This window comes from Sturnira hondurensis, unplaced genomic scaffold (genome assembly GCF_014824575.4).
Source record: "Sturnira hondurensis isolate 20B ecotype Veracruz unplaced genomic scaffold, ASM1482457v3 Scaffold0024822, whole genome shotgun sequence".
Lineage (NCBI taxonomy): Eukaryota > Metazoa > Chordata > Mammalia > Chiroptera > Phyllostomidae > Sturnira > Sturnira hondurensis.
In genome coordinates, this window is record NW_028097453.1 from 978,926 (window position 1) to 999,293 (window position 20,368).

The following is a 20,368-nucleotide window of genomic DNA, read 5'->3' on the forward strand; positions in this document are numbered from 1 at the left end:
CTGCTTTCCTCGGGCTGCGATTCCTGCCCTCGGGTTCCCTGGGGACTACAGTCGGGTCGCTCTCCCAGGCATCCCAGCTGCCCAGGATGCTGGGAAGCGCACCTGTCTGGAACCAGGAACCGCTGTCCTGTCCCCACCGTGGCAGCTAATTGTGCCTGTCTCCCTTCCCCGTCCTGCTGGAGCTGGGGCTGGGGACCCCCAGAATTCTGCCGCTTCAGAGGCAGCCCCAGAGCTCTGGGCCGCCAGGACCAGTTCCTCCACTGCTGGTGGTTTATGCTCACATCCGCTCCCAGGTTTTTCTGGCCCTCCCACATAGTGGAAGCCCAGGATAACACACACAGACAACAAGACTTTCGTTTTATTCTTATCCTCACGTGGCCACAACCACTTGCTCTGGAGGATTTGGTAATGGTGGTTCCTGACAGGGCGACTACAGCAGCTTCTGAGTCTGTAACACCTGTGCTACTGTTCCCCGCTCTGCGTCGCCTCTGCGGAAAGCGAGCGCTGCTCTGTGCGCTCAGAGGCCAAGGCTTCCAAAGTCTTGAGAAAGCGGATTCCCGGGTCCCAAACTCGCAATGTCAGCCTGAAGCAAGACCCAGACAAAGCCTGGACTCCCAGGGCTGAGCGCTCGGCTGGTCCTACCATGTGGTTCCAGGCCAAAGTCCAGAACCAGCCTGCAGATCCCGTCACTGCTGTTCACCAAGGGTCTTAATTCACAGTCCTTTACCTCGAGTTCTTCTGTTTCTTCTGTTCCTCGTGTTCAAGTATTTTCCGTTGGAAATAGCCTGTGGGTTCACATGCCTGTGTTAGAGAGTCTAGTCTGGCCTGGAGGCTGTGGAGCTGGGGGACCAGACTCAGAAAGAGCCTTTTTGTCCTCCGCTCCCCAAGCTCCCCTGCTGCACCCATATTCTTGCCGGGGAACTCCCACGCCCTCCAGGCCTCCGTAGAGCCTTGTTTGGCCCCAAAGCAGGCCTACAAGGAATAATTAGTAGGAATTAGCTCCAGGCTCAAAAGAGCAAGAGAGCAACTTCTGCCAAGTTTCAGCCCAGGGCCCATCTCCTGGGGCTTCGTGGTTTCCTTACAATTCCACTGATAAGATCACAGCTATTCCTAGGGCCACCCCTCTCTTAAGGGCAGAGACCCTGTGGTTTAAGGTCATGGAGACCTACCTGCCGGAGGGTTCTTGCTCTTCTCCGCTTCCTGGATGAAAAGGGAGAAGAGCTGAGTCTTCACGAACTTCTTCACGAATCGCCGCTTGGTCTTGGATGTCAGAGCCTTACAGAAGGCCCGTTCTTGGAAGTGGCCTTGCCCGCTTGCCTCCCGCTTGATGTGGGAAGCGTAGTGACCCACAGTCTTGACAAAGAACTGCACAAAAGGGCCTGAGACGTGCTCGTTGATTTTTTCGGAAGCTGCGAGGGGTACACACAGAGGGCACCTCAGGGTAGCAGAAGCAGGCTGAAAGCTCTGGGGAGTGGGGTGGGGCAGGAGGCTCATAATTACTGATTGACTCAGTAAATGGGAGGCCCGGTCTGGGGACTCTGCCACTGCTGAGGAAGAAGAAAAGCTCGGACTTGCCCGAGGATCCAGGCCCCTGGGACTGGCCCAGGCCTGTGCAGTAGGTTCATTTTCAGTTCTGGAAGAGTGGCTGGGAATCATGCCCTCGGGATTTGTGGGGAAACCCGACATAAGAGGGCCCGAGGACTTACTCTGTAACTCACTGATCCCCTGACTGAGAGAGCTCAAGATGTCGTCCTGAAGCTTGGGTGGTAGGATGTCTTTTTCATCACCAACCTGGTAGGGGACAGAGTCAGCTCAGAGCCCAGGCAGTCAGGGAGGAGGTGTGAAGTGAGCACCCCCGACTCCACCCCCACATTAATTAATAATCGGCCACACAGGAGAACAACAGAAGCTGCTGCTTGGCCTTCAGTTTTGCTCTAAACATGAGTAAGTCTCCTCTGGACCCCTCTGGTACTTGGTATTTATACCCTTGCTCTAACACGGATTGCCATGTCGCAAAGTCACCTGGGTGTCTGTCGTGGGCTCCCTGAGGGAGGAGAGGCCCTATGAGCATGGGCTCTGGCTCAACAAAAGTACTTAAGTTGGAATCAGTGGAGCGTGGATGCGCCTGGAGTCGGGGAGTTGGTGGCGGGGCTGCAGAGAGCCCTGATACTCACTGACTTCAAGAAGGTTCCTTCACAAAGATTCACCAGCAGGACCTGAAACACGAAAATGGCTTTCTCTGTCCGCCTGTCTCCACAGACTGTAGAGGGTCCTATGGGACCGTTTCCAGCCCAAGGAGCAACAAAATCAGCCTCTTTGATTCTCATTTCCTGTCTGACCCTCGCTTCTCACCATTCTGGTTGGGAAATCTCAGTTCCCTTCCCTGGGAGAGGGGATGAGGGTGTGGGAAAGGGGACACAGCTGGGAGAGGGGAACACAGCATGGGGACGTCACAGCCACTCCCCACCTGGTTAAGCAGTGAGTAAAGTGAACGTTTCTATAGGTGGAATATTTAGAACAAGTGCTTTTCACATTTATCACATTTAAACCCCCCTAGCAGTCCTGTGGAAGCAGGTAGGTGTATCCCCGCCTCAAAGAAGCAGCCCGAAGTCATACCGCTGACAAGTCAAAGAGCCAGCTCCATGCCCAGGGTGCCCCATCCTCAGGGTGGCGTCCCTGTCCCTACACTGGCTGTCAACCCCCTCCCTCGGACCAGCGTCGGGACAGGGATGGACACCTTTTCACCTGTACATGCTTGCAGCAGGCTAAAAACTCCCTCCGAGCTTTGGGAAACAGCCAGAGAGAAAAGGAGCGCAAGGTCGACAAGCAGAGGGGAGGAGAAGCAGCGCGGAGACCAGGGGTCTGCAGGCTGCAGGTGAGACGGGGCTCTGCGGCCTGGGTTTGGGGGGCCAGCTCCCTCTGCCCGAGAGAGGTCCCACCCACCGGTGGGATTCCCACCGAGAACACCTGCAGCTGTGTTCTTGGATTCTCAGAGCATTCTCAGACTGAATTTGTGTCCAATGTTTAAATTGGAAAATTTCACATAAAATCTAGACTTGGGGCTTTTGAAAAAGTCAGGAAGTCTAACACTGGCCCTCGTTTCTAAAGACCAACATTCAGTGGGAGCTGAGTGCAGTTGCCCCCTTGAGCTCACTCAGCACGTGCTCAACAGTTTGCCACAGTCCCCGCCCCCTCCAGCGAGTGCCCGGGGTTGGGCACTTAGATGCCTGCCGGGCCTCTTTTCAGTTTGGACCCTTTGCTCTTGACAGTTGGGTGAACAGTCCCTCCGTGCTCCCTTCTTCCAAATAAAAGGAGAAGGGGGGACTGGAAAGTGAGCTGAGGGACAAAGCAGGCACGGTGGTGAGCCATGCCCAGCGGAGAGAAGTTGAAGGAGTGCACACCTGACACCACTGCGCGCCCGCGCAGGTGCAGAAGCAGGTCTGGGTGCCTTCATTCGGGGAAGGCTGGCTGTTTTGGGGGTTGGGAGCTAAGCGTGACGGGCAAGAATTTGTTTTTTGTGAAGTCGTTCCCCCAAATCTTTCTAGTATTTGGGTCTATTACTGCCAAGTAATCCCTTCCAGAAGGCTTCAGTGGGGAGTCGGGGAAGGCCCCACACCCACCGCAGCCCCTGCCCATCGCAGAGCAGCCGCTGAGGCAGAAAGTAGGCCCAGGCTGTTGAGTGGCAGGAGCAGAGTTCTGCGGACCTTGGGGTGTCTTCCTGCCCCGCCCTCGGTGGGAGGGGCCACAGCTTCTGAAAAGCTGGAGCTGCAGCGTCAGGAAGTTTTGTAACTAATGATATTGAGACATTTTAGGTCTTATTGCTAAACACAGGGCTGACACTGTCCCAGTTAGTCATAGGCCAAGGGCTCATTCAGAGGGCGTGTGTACTCAGCAGTTCCGAGGAGGGCTGGGAGGGCCAGGAAACAAGGAGGGGAAACAATTCTTTCCTTCCCAGCAACTCTGGGTTCTCCCTGTGCCTCCAAAATGTCCACTGGATGGACAGCTGGGTGGAGACACAGTCAAGGTCAGCCAGGGCAGACACACAGACCTAGGTAGCTCTTCTTGCTTGAGATACGTAACATGCAAACCCTTGGCAACCCCTACTGACAGGTCCAAGTGGGACACACGTTGAGTTGTCTTTCCAACACTGGGGATCAACGTATTTAGTGTCTGTTTTCACCACGGAGCCCCTTGGGGCGTCTGGGGCACTGCCCCGGAATCAGCTGGCAAAATCAGAGGGCTGTCCCTGGTTGTCAACGGAGCTCTGAGCTCACCAGCAAGAGAGCTCATGCTACAGAAACCTGCATTTTCAAGATTCGGTTTTCAGTAGGGCTGCATTCATCAGCTCATGTCCAAGGGATGTGCATGAATTCCCGGTGTGGGGGGGGGGGGGGCGGGGGGTGTTGTGTAGACCAGCTGTGCTCATCCATTGGGATGGGACACCCGAGGGCCTGCTCGGTGGGACCAGCTGGCCTAGGACGGTCGGCTGACCCCTCAGTAAGCTACATGCTGCCCGTGAGGCCCAAAGGGAAAGCAGTGAGGAGGAGAGAGCTGATGCTTACTGAGCATCCATTATCTGTCGGCACCAGGCAAGGAACTTCATGTGGGTGATTTCCCCTAGAAGCCCGAGGAACTGGACACCATCACCCCCCTTTTATGGAAGCAGCAGCGCAGGCTTCAGGAGGTAAAGCAATTTGCCCCAAATCACACAGCCCTGAGTGGCAGAGATGGGGTTTGAATCCAGGTCTGCGCAGCCCCAGATCGCGGCTTCTTCCTCCTGGGTCATACCTCTTCCATGGGGCTCTCCATAACCTCCTGCTGGAAGCGCATTTGGACTCCGACCATGAAGGGAGTGGGGCAGCAGACAGTGGCCAGAAGGCTCTCGGGGACCACGGGGATGTAGGTGTGTGCCCAGCTGAAGGGGTAAAGCAGCGCAGCAGCGGCGTGGATGCACTGAGACAGGGTGCTGGGCACAGAGAACGAGAGTCAGAGTGGCCTCCCCAGGCCTCCCCCCCCAACTGGGACCCCACGCTGCCCACCACCCACTGAGGCTGCTTGGCCTGCCACCTGCGCAGGTGCAGAAGGGGGTCTGGGTGCCATGCTAGTCACATGGGACTCTTCTCAGCTGGGAGGGGAGGGGCAGGGACCGAGAGAGGCTGAGGCTGCGCTCCAGGACGGGGCCTCTTGGTCCCTATTTCTCAGGCTTCTGAGCTCACTACTGGACACAAATAAAAGTGGCCCTGCAGAGAGGAGGGCAGGAGAAGTGCCTTGGCTCAAACAGCTCATCCACGGAGCATCTTCTGTGTGCTCACCACTGTGCTAAGGGTGTGGAGAGCAGGAAGAGCAAGACGCCCACCTGCTTTTAAGGAACTCACAGTGTCGTTAAGGAGACAAACATGTAAACACTAGGGCTCGCTCTCTCTGGCCACTCGAGATTACTTCAAGTTACCAGGCCGGTGGCTGAGTTAGCCTGGGAAATTCCTGGATTCCAGGAACCTCTCCCAGCAGCTCCTACCCGGAAAGCCCCACAGATGGGGCCCTCGGCTCTTCCCAGTGAGGCCTTCCCGGGTAATTACTTCCTAAGTCCCAACCCAGGCCAACTGCTCACCCACTCCCCACCCACCCACACGCATAACCCCACTCGTCTCTGTTCCCCACCAGCTTCCACAGCTCCTCATCTCTCCTGGTGACCCCCAGACCACAGCCAGTGAAAACACAGATGCGGAAACCTTGTTCCAGTTCCTGCTCTGGAGCTGGCCCAGCTCTTCCTGAGGGAGGCAGAGTCTCTGAGTCTGGCCCAGGCTCAGGCTGACTGGCAGTCCCCTGGCTGCCTGCATTTCAGGAATCTGACCAAGGGTGTGGGAAGGAAGTGGGGAGGGTGGGATGTCCCGGAGAAAGTTAAGGCCAAAGAGGGAAGTCCTGGCGGGCTTCGCCCTGTCCAGGCCAGAGGGGTGCTGACACCTGCGGTCACTCCTAAGCACTGATCGGAGGGAGGGGCAGAGCCGGCATCCTGGCTCCAGCCACTGGGAGACTTCGCCTTTCCCTGCAGGGCTGGGAGGGGAGGAGCTACGGCCAAAACTCGAGGTTACACCACTTCCCTCTCGGATTCGCCCACAACTAGTGCCTTTCAGCCTGCTCCCTGCCCAAGCTTGCTTTCCTCCAAAACTTATGACATTCACCTGACCATCTCTGGCCTAACATTTGGGTCCCTCACATCCTTTTCTCCTTCTTCTTCCCTAAAAGGCGGAGTCAGAGCGGTCGGCCCGATATCACTGGCTTTCTCCCTCCCCAGACACGAAGAGAAGGGGAACCTCCGATTGTTTTGTGATGTTTTTTCCTTCTCCCTCTGCCCCGTGTCTCCCGCTGTCTTTCTCAGAACAAGACATGACAGTGCCCTGCTGCGACGACACACAGGGACATACTGAACTGGGAGCTTATTACTCAGAACATCAGCTCTCCCTCAGTAACATGCGCCTGACGCAGACTGTGGAATCCTCACCACAACCTAATGAGATAGGCCCCACCGTTCTCCCCACTTTCTACCCGTGAGAAAGTCATGACTTCAAGAAGCCAAGGAGCTAACCTAAGGGAACCAACCACATAGCTGAGGCAGAAGAACAGCACTTGAACTTCCTTCTGCTGATTGAACACCTAGGCTTTCAACTTCTAGAGAATTCTACACCCCCTTAAGGACAAAGGCCATGTCTCGTTTGTCTGTGTCCTCCTGACTGCTTGGCATAGGACAAACAGCTGATGCACAGTCAGTGTTGAATGAGTGACTGGCTAGATGACGTGTGTTTGTCATTGGGGATAATGGCCTTGACCTTAATTCCATTATGTTCCTTCCTGCCCCATCCTTGCCCTTCTTCCCTCCCTCAGCCTTTCAAGAGCAGAATCATACCTGCATCCACCTGCAAGGTGTAGGCCCGGGCTGTCCCTGGGACACGTCGGAGCCTTCTCAGAGCTAAATGGGACACCTGCTTTGGCTTGGGCCCCAGTCCAGTTTGGGGGCAGAAGCAGCTCGGATCAAGACCCAGAATCAGGAGGACATGGGTCCTGCAGCCCGACCCTTTGAGGCCCTCGCGGCTGTTCCCTTGACCCCGAGGATGCCAGGCAGTGCAGCCGAGCTGCTTGGTGGCCGACCCACCTGAGACCCTCGGCCAGGAAGATGATTCTCCTCTCCAGCACCGCCGAGGCAAAGATCTGAAGAATCTGCTCGAAACTGAGGCACTGCAGCAGAGAACTGAAGTCCACGTGCTCCAGGTGGGAGTCCAGGGGCCGCGTCAAGGAGATGAACTGGGGAAACCAGAGAGCGAGGGTGTCACCACACTGAGACCTCTTGCGGACCCCAGAAGGCTGGGTCCTTGCCGGCCTCCACTGGCCCCACAGGGCTGGGTCTGTTCCTCTCTCTCTCCTGAGAAAAAGCCACCGTGGGTTCCCTCCTCCTGGGGGCAACAGGGACGTTGTCCTCCCTCGAAGGGTCCCAGAGGTCCCGCCTCCGTCCTAGCCTCATGGAGCACATGCCACCTCCCTGGCCGTGCTCTGCCCCATCCCCTCCTTCCTGTCCTCGGGCCTGTCCTGCACTTTCTGGGCCAGGACCTCCCTGCCCTGCCCTTCTCCCTTCCTTCTTGTGCCCCCTCAAATCTCAGAGGTCCCCCTTGGCCACCTGAGGCAATGCGTGTTCTCCATCATTTCTCATGCAGCACCTGGGGTTTCTTGCCCTTTGTCACGGTCATACAATTTTTAATGATCTATCTATTTGTCTGTTTCCTTATTTAACGTCCGTCTCCCCCACCAGACTTTTAGCTCCATGAGGTCCGGGATCACATTCATTTTATTCACTGTGTAAGAGCCAGAAACTAGTGAGCTCCGTGCCCAGCAAGCATTCCATCGTTATTTTTTGAGTACGGGAAAAAGCCCAGCCCCTCCCCTTGTTTACATATGGAGGAGCCGAGGATCAGAGGGACCCACAGTTGTCCAGGGGAACCGGGCCAGCACTGCATCTTAAAGCAATATTCTGAGTAAGTGGTGATGGAAGGAGACTTGACCTGGGGTGGTGAACACCCAGTACAGTGTACAGAGGATGGGTTGTGGAATTGTGCACCGGAAACCTGCATAGTTTCGGTAACCAGTGTCACCCAATAAATTCAATAAAAGGGGGGAAAACGATTAAATTTTTAAAAAACAAAAGCAAGAACCCATGTTCTACTTTCTGCTCTGTCTGCTTAGTGCCTGAAAACAATGGCATCCGCATGTGGCATGGGTGGGGACTCAGGGGTGGGGACCCAGGGGTGGGGACCCNCCCCTTGTTTACATATGGAGGAGCCGAGGATCAGAGGGACCCACAGTTGTCCAGGGGAACGGGGCCAGCACTGCATCTTAAAGCAATATTCTGAGTAAGTGGTGATGGAAGGAGACTTGACCTGGGGTGGTGAACACCCAGTACGGTGTACAGAGGATGGGTTGTGGAATTGTGCACCGGAAACCTGCATAGTTTCGTTAACCAGTGTCGCCCAATAAATTCAATAAAAGGGGGGAAAAACGATTAAATTTTTAAAAAACAAAAGCAAGAACCCATGTTCTACTTTCTGCTCTGTCTGCTTAGTGCCTGAAAACAATGGCATCCGCATGTGGCATGGGTGGGGACTCAGGGGTGGGGACCCAGGGGTGGGGACCCAGGGGTGGGGAGAGGTGATAAGACATAGACAGACGGAGCCCAGAGGTAGAGCTATAGGGAAACGAGGGTGGGGCGTGCAGGCAAGTGGCAGGGTGGGGGCTGGAGGCATAGTCCATTCTAGCACTAGGAGCTTCAGCTCACGTGGTTTAACCACACATCGATGTTTCTCTCTCTCTCTCTCTCCCTCCCTTGCCCTCTGTCTAAAAATAAATAAACAAATAAATAAATCTTAAAAAAAAAAGACTTGCTCTGGCCAGTGTGGCTCAGTGGACTGAGTGCCGGACTGTGAACCAAAGGGTCACTGGTTCGATTCCCAGTCAGGGCACATGCCTAGGTTGCAGGCCATGTCTCCAGTAGGTGGCGCACAGGAGGCAACCACACATCCATGTTTCACTCCCTCTCTCTGTCCCTCCCTTCCCCTCTCTAAAAATAAATAAATAAAATCTTTTTTTGTTTTAAGTTTTGGTGGCTCAAACAGTGACCAGGTCCTTACCAGCATCAGGTTGGGAGGACCAGAAACCATGGGTTTGATTTTCAGCTCTGCTAATAAATCCAGCCAAGACCCAGGCCCAAGCCTGGCTCCGTTTCTCTGAGTGTTAACCCGGTGAACGGAAGGGCTGTGATTAGAGAGACGCTACAGAAGCCTGCCCCCTCCAGCCGGCGGGGAGTGGGTCCTTTGGAACCCACCTCAGTGCCCGAGTCAGGGATGAAGCTCTTGAGAGTGACGGTCTTCCCCGGAGCAGGGAAGGCCGCCTCCCGGAGGCCCTGCATGAACGGGTAGATGACCGCCATGGAGATCTGGTGCCTCTTCTCCACCTCATCCAGGATCTGTGGGAAAGGACAGATCTGTAGGCTCAAAGGGAGACGACTGCGCAGGCGATGGACACCGTGTGTGTGTGTGTGTGTGTGTGTGTGTGTGTGTGTGTGTGTGTGGCTCCCCCGCTGGTCCAGCCAATCCTTGTGGCTCTTCCCGGCCCCTTCACCAGCTGGTCCATTTTCTGCCCTGGCACGGACCAGCCTAGTGCCTTTCCCCAGCCTCTCCTTTTCATCCTCCCTCAACCCATCCATGTTCTCCCTTCTAACATCAGCATAAACTGCCTCGCCCAGAAAGTCATCCCGGAGTAAATGCATTAACCACGGGGATATCACTTTCTTTGTGTTGGGTGCAGTGGGAGCCTAGAAGCCTGGTTGTCTCGGGCATCACTCTGCCTTCCAACTTCCACTGGGTACTCCCCAGGGCCAGGGCCAGCCTCTGTCCCCCAGCACTCCTCGAAGGTAAACGCCCCACCCAAGCAGGGGCTGATGGAGGTCCCTGCCTTCATCCTCCAAGGGGCGGGCTCGGGCAGAGCACACGTTTGCGCCCCGTCCATTCTGAGGGCCCGCTCCGACCCCAACTCAGGGTGCTGGCTCTCAGAGGAGCTCCAGCAGAAGTCCCGGGGGCCCCGACGTCCCTGCTGCCCAGGGACAAGCGGGAGGGAGTCTGACGTTGTACGACAATTGTCTCCACATTCCTTAGAGCTCCGCCTTTCTCACAGACCACCTCACCTGAGCCTCACACCAGCCATGAGATAGGAAGGCGCTGATCATTATACGCATTTGACAGAGGAAGAAATGAAAAACTCCCACCCCTAACCTGGGGCCCCTCCCACTGTCCCTCCAGCTGCTTTCCGACTTGACCGGAGTGTGAGCCCTGGGCACTCAGCGGGGCAGATGGTCCCCTGGATTCAGTTCTCACTCTTCCCTAAAGTCGAGTCCAACCCAAGCCCCTGTCTGCCTGTTTTCTCCCGTGGCCCTCACCTGGCCCCGGGCTGTGAGAGCGGTGCTCCCTAAGGGCTTAGGGAGCTTGGCGGGGCAGGCAGCCACACAGACTGGGGAGCTGAACAGGCCTGACAGCCCCCCGCCCAACCCTGAGGAATCCCGCTGGGACCCTACCTTGGAGAACAGACCGAAGCAGCCGATGCAGCTAATGATGCAGTACACCTTGGGGAGCCGAGGGCCGGGACCGGCAGGCTGGGGGACAGAGAGCCTCCTTCAGGGCTGCGGCGCCCCCAGGGCCTTCGCCCATGCCCCTGCTACTTGCCTCCCCACGGCCCCCCTCATTTCCCTGTGTCTGTTCCATAGCTCTGCCTGTGGCCTCCATCTGTCTATTTCTTATCACCCACCCCCGCCCCTGAGTCCCCACCGATGAAGCTGGTGGCTGGGGCTGGGGACTCATGGTCAAAGGTGGGCTGGGTGGAGGAAGGCCTGCCTGTGCAGAGGTCCTGGTCATGGCTCAGGCTGCAAGTTGGCCAGAGTGGCCGCCAAAGTCAAAGGGGGCTGGTGGGCTCACAGGCAAGCACTGTGGTCATCCGGGGTCAGCGGAGAGAGGGGACAAGTGTGTTACAAGATGAGGAAATGGCGAGGGAGGACAGCACTGTAAAAGTGACCTGGAGACCCCTGAGAGCCAGAGTAGGTCTTCAAATCCCAATCTGTGCTCTGGGGGCCCCCCGGGCCGAGGCCCCAAGGCCTGGTGGACAAGGCCTGGTGGAGCAGGTGAAGCCTCCCACTGAGGGCAGAGTGGGGTTTGAGTGGGGAGAGCAAAGACCATGGCAGGGCCGGCAGAGGCCCCTGGGGGGGTGCATGGCATGTGTCCCTGTCCCTATGGGGCTGCAGGAGGCACTAACATGGCCGCCAATGCTGGGCTGCGGCTCTCACTACAACCACCGCCTCCAGGGAGGGAGCCCGGGCATTGGCAGCAGAGGCGGCAGCCAGCCCAGCTGCAGAGCCGGGCAGGCGGCTAGGCGGGGGGGGGGGGGGGGGGGGGGGGGNAGCGGGAAGGCCCGGGGGGGGGGGGGGGGGGGGGGGGGGGGGGCAGTTCTGAGCTGCACAGACCAAGAGGCGCCTGCAGTATCCGATCTTCCTGCTCCCGTCCACATTGGTCAGGACGAAGGAGAAGGTCTCCCTGAGGAAGAGCACACGACATGTTCATTTGAGTGCTAGGCTGTAAGACAGAAGGTGGTCAGTGTTGGGGGGTGGGGGGAGCAGAGCGGGCGAATGGAGCGGGGCAAAGAGGGCTCAGGGAGCTGCCAGCTTGTCACGAGAGTGGTAACAGTACAAGGAATGTATTAAGTGCTTATTGAGGCCAAGCTCCACATGCATCAGCTCATTTAACTCTCAGCACAACCCTGTGAGATGGGTTTGATGATTATGCCCACTTTAAAGTTGAAGGAACTGAGGCGAAGGGGACACTTCTTATCCAAGGTCATCGAACTCATACGCGGTAAAGCCAAAATTCGAACTCACAGCCAAATTCCGGCGCTCCTTCTATCGGGGACTTTGCTATGCCCCCTCCTGAGAGGCCAAGGGCCTTCCTCTACGTCCGGCTTCTGACAGTGGCAAAGTGAAAACACAGCCTGCCACTCCTAGCACAGCAGAGGGCATCTCGCCCTTCTCTGGGCAGAGGTGACTGGTCAACCAACCGGGTTAGCTAAGATCCTTGGTCTTGAGGGACACCAGGCAAGATGATCATAAACAAATCAACTGAATCCCTCCCCATCAGGGGGAAAGCTGGTGAGAAATGGGCATCTACACCGAGCGAGGGGCCAGAGGAGCCACAAAGCTCACATTGTGCCTTCCCCGCCAACCCCAGAGTTCCCGTCGCAAGGCCAAGCAGTTACCTGGGATACTCAGTGAGTGGTGCCCACTCGTTCCCATCAGGGAAGCAAAACAAGGGGATGGCACTGAGCAGACGCTCCTCCTCCTCCTGCTGGCCCCGAAGCAGGTTCTCCCGCTGGAGGGGACAGGAAAGGAGATGAGCCCACAGTGCGTGTGGGTGCGGCCGGAGAGGGCTGGGGTGGGAGTGGGGGGGCAGGCGGGCTCCTTCTGAGCCCCTAAAGCAGTCTGAGAATAAGCTTTCCACTGGCGTGGGGTCAAAGTGCGCCTCTGCGGGTCACTCTACACCGGGACTTGGTTCTGGGTCTGGCAGGAGCGACCCTAGGGCGAAAACAGCCCCACCTGGGCCAGATCTACATGAGCCAGAGTCAGACTTCAGTGTCCCGAGGGTCTGCGTAGTCAGGAAGGGGACCAGGGCCACACCTGAGTACAGAAGGCCCAGGGACCGCCCAGCCTCCTGCAGGGACCACATCAGAGGCATAGCACATCAGAGAAGACACACGGCCAGCTCACTTGTCGCACTCTCAGGGTCAGCGAAATCTCTGCTACCCAGCACAGGAACGGACGAGGAGCCCAGCGTGTGGCTGCCCCACCCTCTCCTTGCCACTCAGCCCAGAGAGGGGGTGCCTGCAAGGAGCTCTGGCAGAGGGTAAGTTTCTCTGTAGAGAAGGGTAGCTGGGGGTGGAATCTGGGAGAACTAGGAGGTCCAGAAAGGGGCAGAAGAACTAGCCTAGTTTCCCAGCTAGGGCGCCTAGGTCAGGGCCTCACAAAGAAGCCAGGCCTAGATTCTGCAGGTGATAACAGAACACAGGGCCGGGCCTACGGGGAGGCGGGAGTGGGCAAGCTCAGGGAAGCTCCAGACTGAGCCGGCCCGGGCAGGATAGAGAGAGAGAGAGGGCACCCCCCACCACTACCTCTCAGACACCCTGTCTTCCGCCCCCCACCCCCTCCTGCAGTTCTTACCTTGGGAAACTGGTAGGTGATCGTAGGCTCATAATTCTCCCCTGACCGCTGTTTTTTGAGGGAAACCACAAGGAGGTATTCAAAGAAGTGCTGCCCTCCGCCGAAGCTGGACAGAGAGTGCTCCGAGGCCCTTTCTGGCTCCTTTGCAGCTTCCCCCGGATTGCCCTGAACAGACCCTGAAACCGGACATGGTGCCCACTCAGTGTCTCGGAGATCTGTGCCCCAGGCGGAGACTGCAGGGTTGCAGGCAACGTCGGCACTTTCAGGCACCCTCACCCCCCACCCCACCCCGCCAATGCCAAGGCCCCTGGAGCATGCCTGGGGCCTCAGATCCTGGAATAGGACCAGAGCCAAGTGGGCAGTTTCCGTGCCTGCTCTGGGAGATGTGAAACCACGCGGAGCCAGGGGGAAAAAAGAAACCACTGATGTGGAAGCCAAGGAAATGTACTGGGGAGGGCCCCTGCGAGGCCCTGTGCCCCAGGGTGCCACGGAGGGCACCTATAGGGTGCCCAGCACAGGGCCCGGAACAGAGTGCACCAAGTAGCCCTGAGCTCACTAAGCCAGAAGAGGTCCAGGGCCATGTGGCTGTGACCACACCAATCCCCCCCCAGGGAATCCGACGGGTTCTAGAAACCAGCACAGAAAGCCTCCCAGCCCAGTCACGTGGGGCCCTAGGTGGAGGTCGAGATACAAAAGGAAGAAGAGAAGGAAGCGTTTCAAGGAAGAAACAGCCCCATGGAAGAGCATCACCATGGAAGAAGAGAAGTGGGCCACCCAGTCCAGACCTGCTCGGAGTCGAGGCAGCCATTTGGGGAGCAGCCTGAGCATCCTGCCTACCCCGTGTCCTTCCATCTTCCTGGGCCTGCGAGGGCATGGGGCGCTGCCCTTTTCTCCGGGGGTGGCTACAGAATGCCTGAGAAAGGGGCCGCTGCTTCAGCGTCCGACCACAGCGCCGTGAAGACAAGCCCCACGCTGTCTTCCAGATGAGGGGGAGCAGTTTCCATCCTGGGCACCCAATGGTTGGGCCAGGAGGATGTGACGGGACCCAGGAAGGCGGCAGGACGCCTGCACTGACAGAGGCAGCAGCATCCTGGCTCGGCAGCTCAGACCTCAGCTCCTCCCAAGAACCCCAGGGTGTGGTGAGACAAAAGGTCGTGAGTAAACACCTCCAAGGCCCAGCTGCTAAGGGCTTTGAATTCTGGGTTGCAGGTTGTACCGAGGGTTTATTTACAATCTCAGGAAAAAGAATTCGAGATAAGTTCAGACTGTAGGCACTGGAACCTCACCGGGCTGGTCGCAAGACACCGATCTCCTAGCCTCTAACTTTGATTCTTGGCCTTTTGCGTCTCTGCCTGGCCAACAGCTGCCCCAACCCCCTGCGAGGCCACCTGCTGCACACCGGAACTCCCAGGACTTCCAGGTTGCAAGCAAGAGCACAGGACCAAACATTCCCCACGGCGAGGATGCCATTGCTTTCCCTGGTATCGAAACGGAGAAACTGTTCCAGTGAGAGGGGAACCTGGACATCAGGACAAAACTAAAAGTCTCCTGTCGTGGTGAAACGGAAGTGAAGTCCGTCTCTGAGCTGAGGGTTCCTGATATTTCTGATCTGCCGGGGGTGGGGGCACCTCTCTCTGCCTTGGCAACGCCTCCTGAGACAGATTCTCTCACTGGGACATGTTCTGGGGTCCCAGCAGGGGATCCCTCTTGCAAATTGGAGGCACTGACCCTGGACAGTGTCCCTGGCCTACAGTGGTGAACTGGTTGCCTGGGCAGCCTGAGGGTCGCTCCGTGAAAGTCAAAAGCATCAGGGTGATCTCCCCCACACTCCCACTCCTGCTCAAACTTTTTTTTTTTCTATTGGGCCAGGTCAACAGTTCTGCTCAAGCTAAAAGCAGAGTAGCTGGCCCCTGGGGCTCTAGAGGTTTCTGGAGGCTGGGAAAAAGAGATGGAACAGCAATAAATCGCCCAGGAGTCTCACAGAAACCCCCGAGTGAGTGAACGCGCAAAATAGGAGAGAAGCACTTAGGCCAGGACGCTGCACCCAAAGAAGCCAGGAGGCTTTAAAAGCATTTGATGCCAGAGCCCGCCACTCCTACAGAGAACTAGCAGCCCACTGGAAGAAAGTGGGGTGATGGAACGGAGGAGACGGCTGCCTTGCTCTTTAGAGCTTTGGACCCGGCTTTCCTGGTGCTAAAAGAAGCCAGTGCTCAGTGGCCCCCCAGGACTCCTGGGAGAACCCCTATCGAAGTAGCTACGGCGGTAATGCACGCTGTCAGGGTGGGAACAGTGACCCCAGACACTCAGAACTCTCACCACTGCTCACAGACTTGTCACCAATCCTCACCACCTGTTTGAGGAATAAGCATCTGGCTGATACGCAAGGGGAAACTGAGGCACAGAGTAATCCAGGGACTGTTAACAGGATCTGCTGGGGGGTGGGAATGGCGAGAGTCTTGTGCCCCTTGCTCCTGCCTTCTGGACGCAGCACACACAGAATGTCCCACAGACGCGGGTGCCTCTGGTTGGAGAACCCACAGCTGTTCACCGACCGTCCCAGAACCGTGGGAGATGATTCTCTTCCCCAGGTCCTTTGAGTTGCAATTTACAGCCCATTCCCTTCAGCTCTATCAGGCTAGCCAAGAGCACGGCAAAACGCATAAACGCAAACAAAACACGACTGGACTTGGAGGTTGAGGCCCAGGAAATCCAGGAAGATGGCTTTGTTTCTCTTTCCAGGGGGTTATCAGCCGAGGAGGCACGTCTGTCAAACAGGCACGTTTCATCTAGGTCATCTGGGTTAATCCCCAGTGCCCTGGAAAGGAATCAGTACCCTGGGTTTTTAATTGCAGAGGGAGCCACCCTTTCTAAGGAAGTCAGGAGTCCGGTCACACTTGTTTCTCCACTGGCAAGCACCTCCCACAGCCACCTGAGGAAAGTCCCAGAAGGAGCTCGAGTTCGGGTGAGAGGAGTCTCTGCAAGCTTCCTCTGGAAAGCCCGCCCCTCCTCTTCTAGCTCAGCTGCTGGCAACCCAGGACCACCCCCACTGCCACCCCTCCCACCAGGATGACTCACACATCCCTGTGTGTACACACACGCTCACACAGGCACACTCCTACACACACCTGCCCTGGAGGGACGTGGAGCTCCCTGGGAGGGTGGAGGACAGACCCCAGGTATGGAGAACGGAAAGGGCACACTGTCCAGGCCTGGCAGGTGGCAGCCCTCAGGACAGGGAGCACTGGCTGCTGATCTCCCAGTTCCTCAACGTCCAGGAGGTGCCTCAGGCACAAACACCACCTCGTTCTGGGAGCCAGGGTGGGTGGGAACTGTTTCCAGGGTGGACTGGACTGTTTCCTCTGGGCTGAGGAAGCAGACCGCTTCCATTCACACAGCGGTCTCAGGGTGAGGGAGACCATGAAAGACCAGGCCAGCACCTTCCCCAAAGCGAGGACAGCAGCCTCACCCTGCATTCTGCTCCCGCCACTGAACAGTCCCAGACCTTTATCCCCACCCATGGCCTCTGACCTCTCTGCCTCGATTTGGGTGAAACGGCAGATACTGAGCCCCGTGTTCAGGCAGAGCGGCGGGGGCTGGGGGTGGAGAGCAGGGGTGATGGCAGCAGCCCCAGGCCTCCCCAACTCTGAGCTGGGATATAGCCAGTGGCTTGGTTCAGCCTTTCCATTTGCCGGTGGTGGGAGTGGGGTTGGGGCGGGTCTGCGCTGTCGGATGGGCTGCGTTCTCCTCTGACAGCCGGGCCCCTGGGCGGACCACAGGACTGGATCGAGGTAAGCAGCAGTCAATGTTTGCTGAATGAATGAAAAAAAATGAACTAATTCCTCTTTGCCCTCTTTCCAAAGCGCAGTCGCCCCGCTAAGAAAGAAGGAAATGAGCATCGACTTCTAACGTGACCCCCACAACGCCGGGAGGAATTCTCACTTCACCGAGGGGGCTCGGGAGGCGGGACTTGTGTGGTTCTCACACTCGAGGGCTGCCGCTGAGCTTGGGCCACACGCTCCGCGGCCCCTCGATGGCCTAGGGCGGGGCCTCCACGTCGCCCGGGAGTCCGATCTTTCAGGCCGGTAGCCACTCCGGGTGCAGGGGCGAGCCTCGCGGCGGGGCGGGGCGCGGCGGGGCGGGGTGGCGGGCACCCCAGGGTTGGGGCGGGGTCTCCCGGGAGGGCGCTCCAGGCACCCTGCGGTTGCACCACAAGCTTCCTGGATGGAAGGACACGTGGCCCCGGGGCCCCACCACGGTTTCCTCTGCCCGGCCGCCTCCTCTTTCACCACCCCCGCTTGGCCCGGCCACTCCTTTGACCTCCGACCTTGCCCCCACCAGGCCCTGTCCACCCCTACCTGCGCCCTCTCTCCGCTCACCTGAGCCCTGCCCAGCCCTCCCGGAGACGCAGCAGATTGCTCCCGGATCCCGACACTCAGCGCCTCCGGCCCCGGCCCCTGCCGCGGTCACCTTGTGTCGTAGCCGCGGTCCCCGCGCTGCCACCGCGCCCTTGCCCCGCGCCCCGGCCCGGCACTAACCCCCACGGCCGCGCTTCAGTCTCAGGCTGGCCCGGAGGCGGCGGCCGAGCCCATCCATGGCCCCTCCGGAGCCCGGCGCCCGCTCCCAGGTCCGCGCCGGCCCCGCCCCCGTGCCGACCTCCGCACCGCCGACACTTTCGCTTTCACGCGGGGGGAGGCCGAGGGGACGGGCCCGGAGCTGGGCGGCGCACCTTCCGGACTCTGCCCAACCCCGGGCGCACCTGGGCGGGCCGCTCTTCCCTCCGCCCCGGCGGGCTGCCCGGGGTGACAGAGGGCGCTCCACCGCCGTCGGGGCGGGGCGGTGCCCCCTCGCTCCCACCCTCCGTGGGGCGCCCCGGGAAGCGTGCCTCTCTGAACCCCCCAGTCCCCAAACGCTCGGGGTCCGGGAGAGGCCAGCCCCTACCTTCGCAGCACCGGCTAGCAGTGTCCTGCGGGCACCCGCGCCCCTTCCAGGCGGCTCCCCACTTATCCCAAAAGGGAGTGGCTTTTTCAGAGCTGGCGCACCTTTCCAGCCCTTCCATTTCTCCCCCAGTAACTGCGGTTTCTAGACCTTTTGCCATATTTGTCCTTCTGCCCTAGGGACACGTGTGCCTGCCTTGCTTACAGGCCGGTTCCACTTCCCTAAGGAGCCACGGGGAACTGAGCTTCCTCCGCAGAGGCGTGGCAGGTGCTGCCTGGGGTCCTGACCCTGCCTCCCCACCGGCCCGTTTCGTTTTTTTCCTAACCTACTGGACTGGCTCTGGTCAATGGCGTTAGGTAGGGTTCAGAGGTCCAGCCCCGTAATTCGAAATCTGTGCTCACTCTGGTGTGTGCTCGCCGCCTGCAGAAGCCTCGTCTCCTTCCATCACTGTGTTTTTGACACTTTACTCTCCTCCCGTCTCCTCACAACCCCCTTGGCCCCCGGTAACCAGCATTCTGTTGTTTGTGTCTGTGAGTGTTTTTTGTTTGTTTGTTTGTTTGTTTTCTCCTTCAGCGGATGAGTGCCTAAAGAAGATGTGGCCCATGTGGGCAATGGGATACCTCTCAGACATAGAAAGATGAAGACTGGCCATTCGCAACAGCGTGGATGGATCTGGAAGGTATTATGCTAATTGAAATGAGTGACATGTAAAAGGAAAAGAATCTTATGATTTCACTGATATGTCAAATATAAAATAAAAACAAACAAACCATCCAGCCTGTTTCTAGACAACAGAACCCAAAATCAGGGTAAGTTTCACCGTGCCGCCCCGCCCCTTCCCACCAACCACACGTGAAAGTTAAGGAACAGAAAGCTCTTTGTCAACTGTTCTGTGATACGAATGGGAGGGACAATGCCAGTCGTGGCTATCCGCACTCCCAGTTTCCTAATCCCAAAGCTCAGTGCAACCTTTCAGCCCCTCCTCCACCCTTCTCACCTCCACTGGCTTCCGGACTTGCCCACACTTCTAGCTTCAGTTGTCAGGCCTGACAATCTGCATTTGATAAGCGCCCCCCCCCCACCCCCTGCTCCCAGGACAACTGCCCTGGCACCCTCCCTCTCCCTCGACCTGCCTCTGTAGGAGGGAGTGGAGTCCACCCAGAGTTGCTCCTCTCTCTGGGTTTTTGTCTCAGTTTCAGGCATGTGAGGCAGAGGGAATAAGACACTGGCAGAAAGAGATCTAAGATCTATGGATGTGACCCCCGCCCCAAGCTACAGGTCCCTGTTCCCTCCTTTGCATAGCCTCAGGGTGACTGTCCTGTCACAGACTTTGGGTCAGCAGGCCTTGGGAATCCAGCCCTGGTATTAAACTGTCTGGCCGTAGCCCAGAGATTCTAAAAGTTGCCTCTCCCGTGGGCCTCTGCAATTTTGCACTTAATTACACAGTCTGTTTCTGTTCCCTGTCCTCTGTGTCTTCCCATGCACAAGGACACACTTCTTCCCTGGGCACATGCCCTCGGTTGCACCTGTGTCTCAGGCATCTCTGTGTAAGTTTAGAACTTGGTCACGATAAACTTGTCCCATTGGCTGAGTATTATTGTGCCTTAATTTTCCTAACCTATTTCAGGCTGGTCCCACCCAAACTACTTCCTTCCTTAAAAAACTGATGAGGAAATATGCACCTATGCACACCACAAAGATGTGTACGAGAATGATCATGGAAACGCTGTTTGAAACAGCTTCAGACTGGAAGTAGCCTCAGATGTCTATAAATAATGAGATGGCCCTGGCTGGTGTGGCTCAGTGGTGTGAGTGCCGGCCCCGGGAACCAAAGGGTCGCTGGTTCGATTCCCGATCAGGGCACATGCCTGGGCTGCCGGCCAGGTCCCCATCTGGGGGCGTGCGAGAAGCAGCTGCACACTGATGTCCCTGGCCCTCTCTTATCTCCCTCCCTTCCCCTCTCTCTAGTATTAAATAAATAAATAAAATCTTTAAAAAAAATATTGTGTTTATGTCATGAGGGGTAGGAACCAGCAGGGGTGAGAGGTAACGTGGAGGAGAAGGCAAGGTCTGAGAGGAGAGGGAGAAGGTGGACGTCAGGGGTTTAGGTGGAAGACCGGCTTCACGTGGGGAAAGGGTACT

The 20,368-nt window shown here is 57.6% G+C and overlaps 1 protein-coding gene across 2 annotated transcripts; it reads right to left on the reverse strand.

The window, feature by feature from the left end:
- Positions 1-340: 340 nt before the first annotated feature.
- On the reverse strand, positions 341-17,985 carry DENND2D (DENN domain containing 2D). 2 transcript variants are annotated; one of them, XM_037038738.1, is made up of 12 exons: positions 17,827-17,985; positions 13,292-13,467; positions 12,334-12,446; positions 11,549-11,618; positions 10,610-10,687; positions 9,365-9,505; positions 7,148-7,296; positions 4,789-4,966; positions 2,175-2,216; positions 1,707-1,791; positions 1,170-1,409; positions 341-785 (listed from the first exon to the last, which is right to left on the reverse strand). In XM_037038738.1, the coding sequence occupies exons 1-12, from the start codon at positions 17,882-17,884 to the stop codon at positions 724-726; spliced, it is 1,392 nt and encodes a 463-aa protein (XP_036894633.1). In that variant the 5' UTR covers positions 17,885-17,985; the 3' UTR covers positions 341-723. The 2 variants fall into 2 exon arrangements, with proteins under 2 accessions (XP_036894633.1, XP_036894632.1); XM_037038737.1 differs by lacking the exon at positions 17,827-17,985 and adding an exon at positions 14,077-14,315.
- Between the last annotated feature and the right edge of the window lie 2,383 nt (positions 17,986-20,368).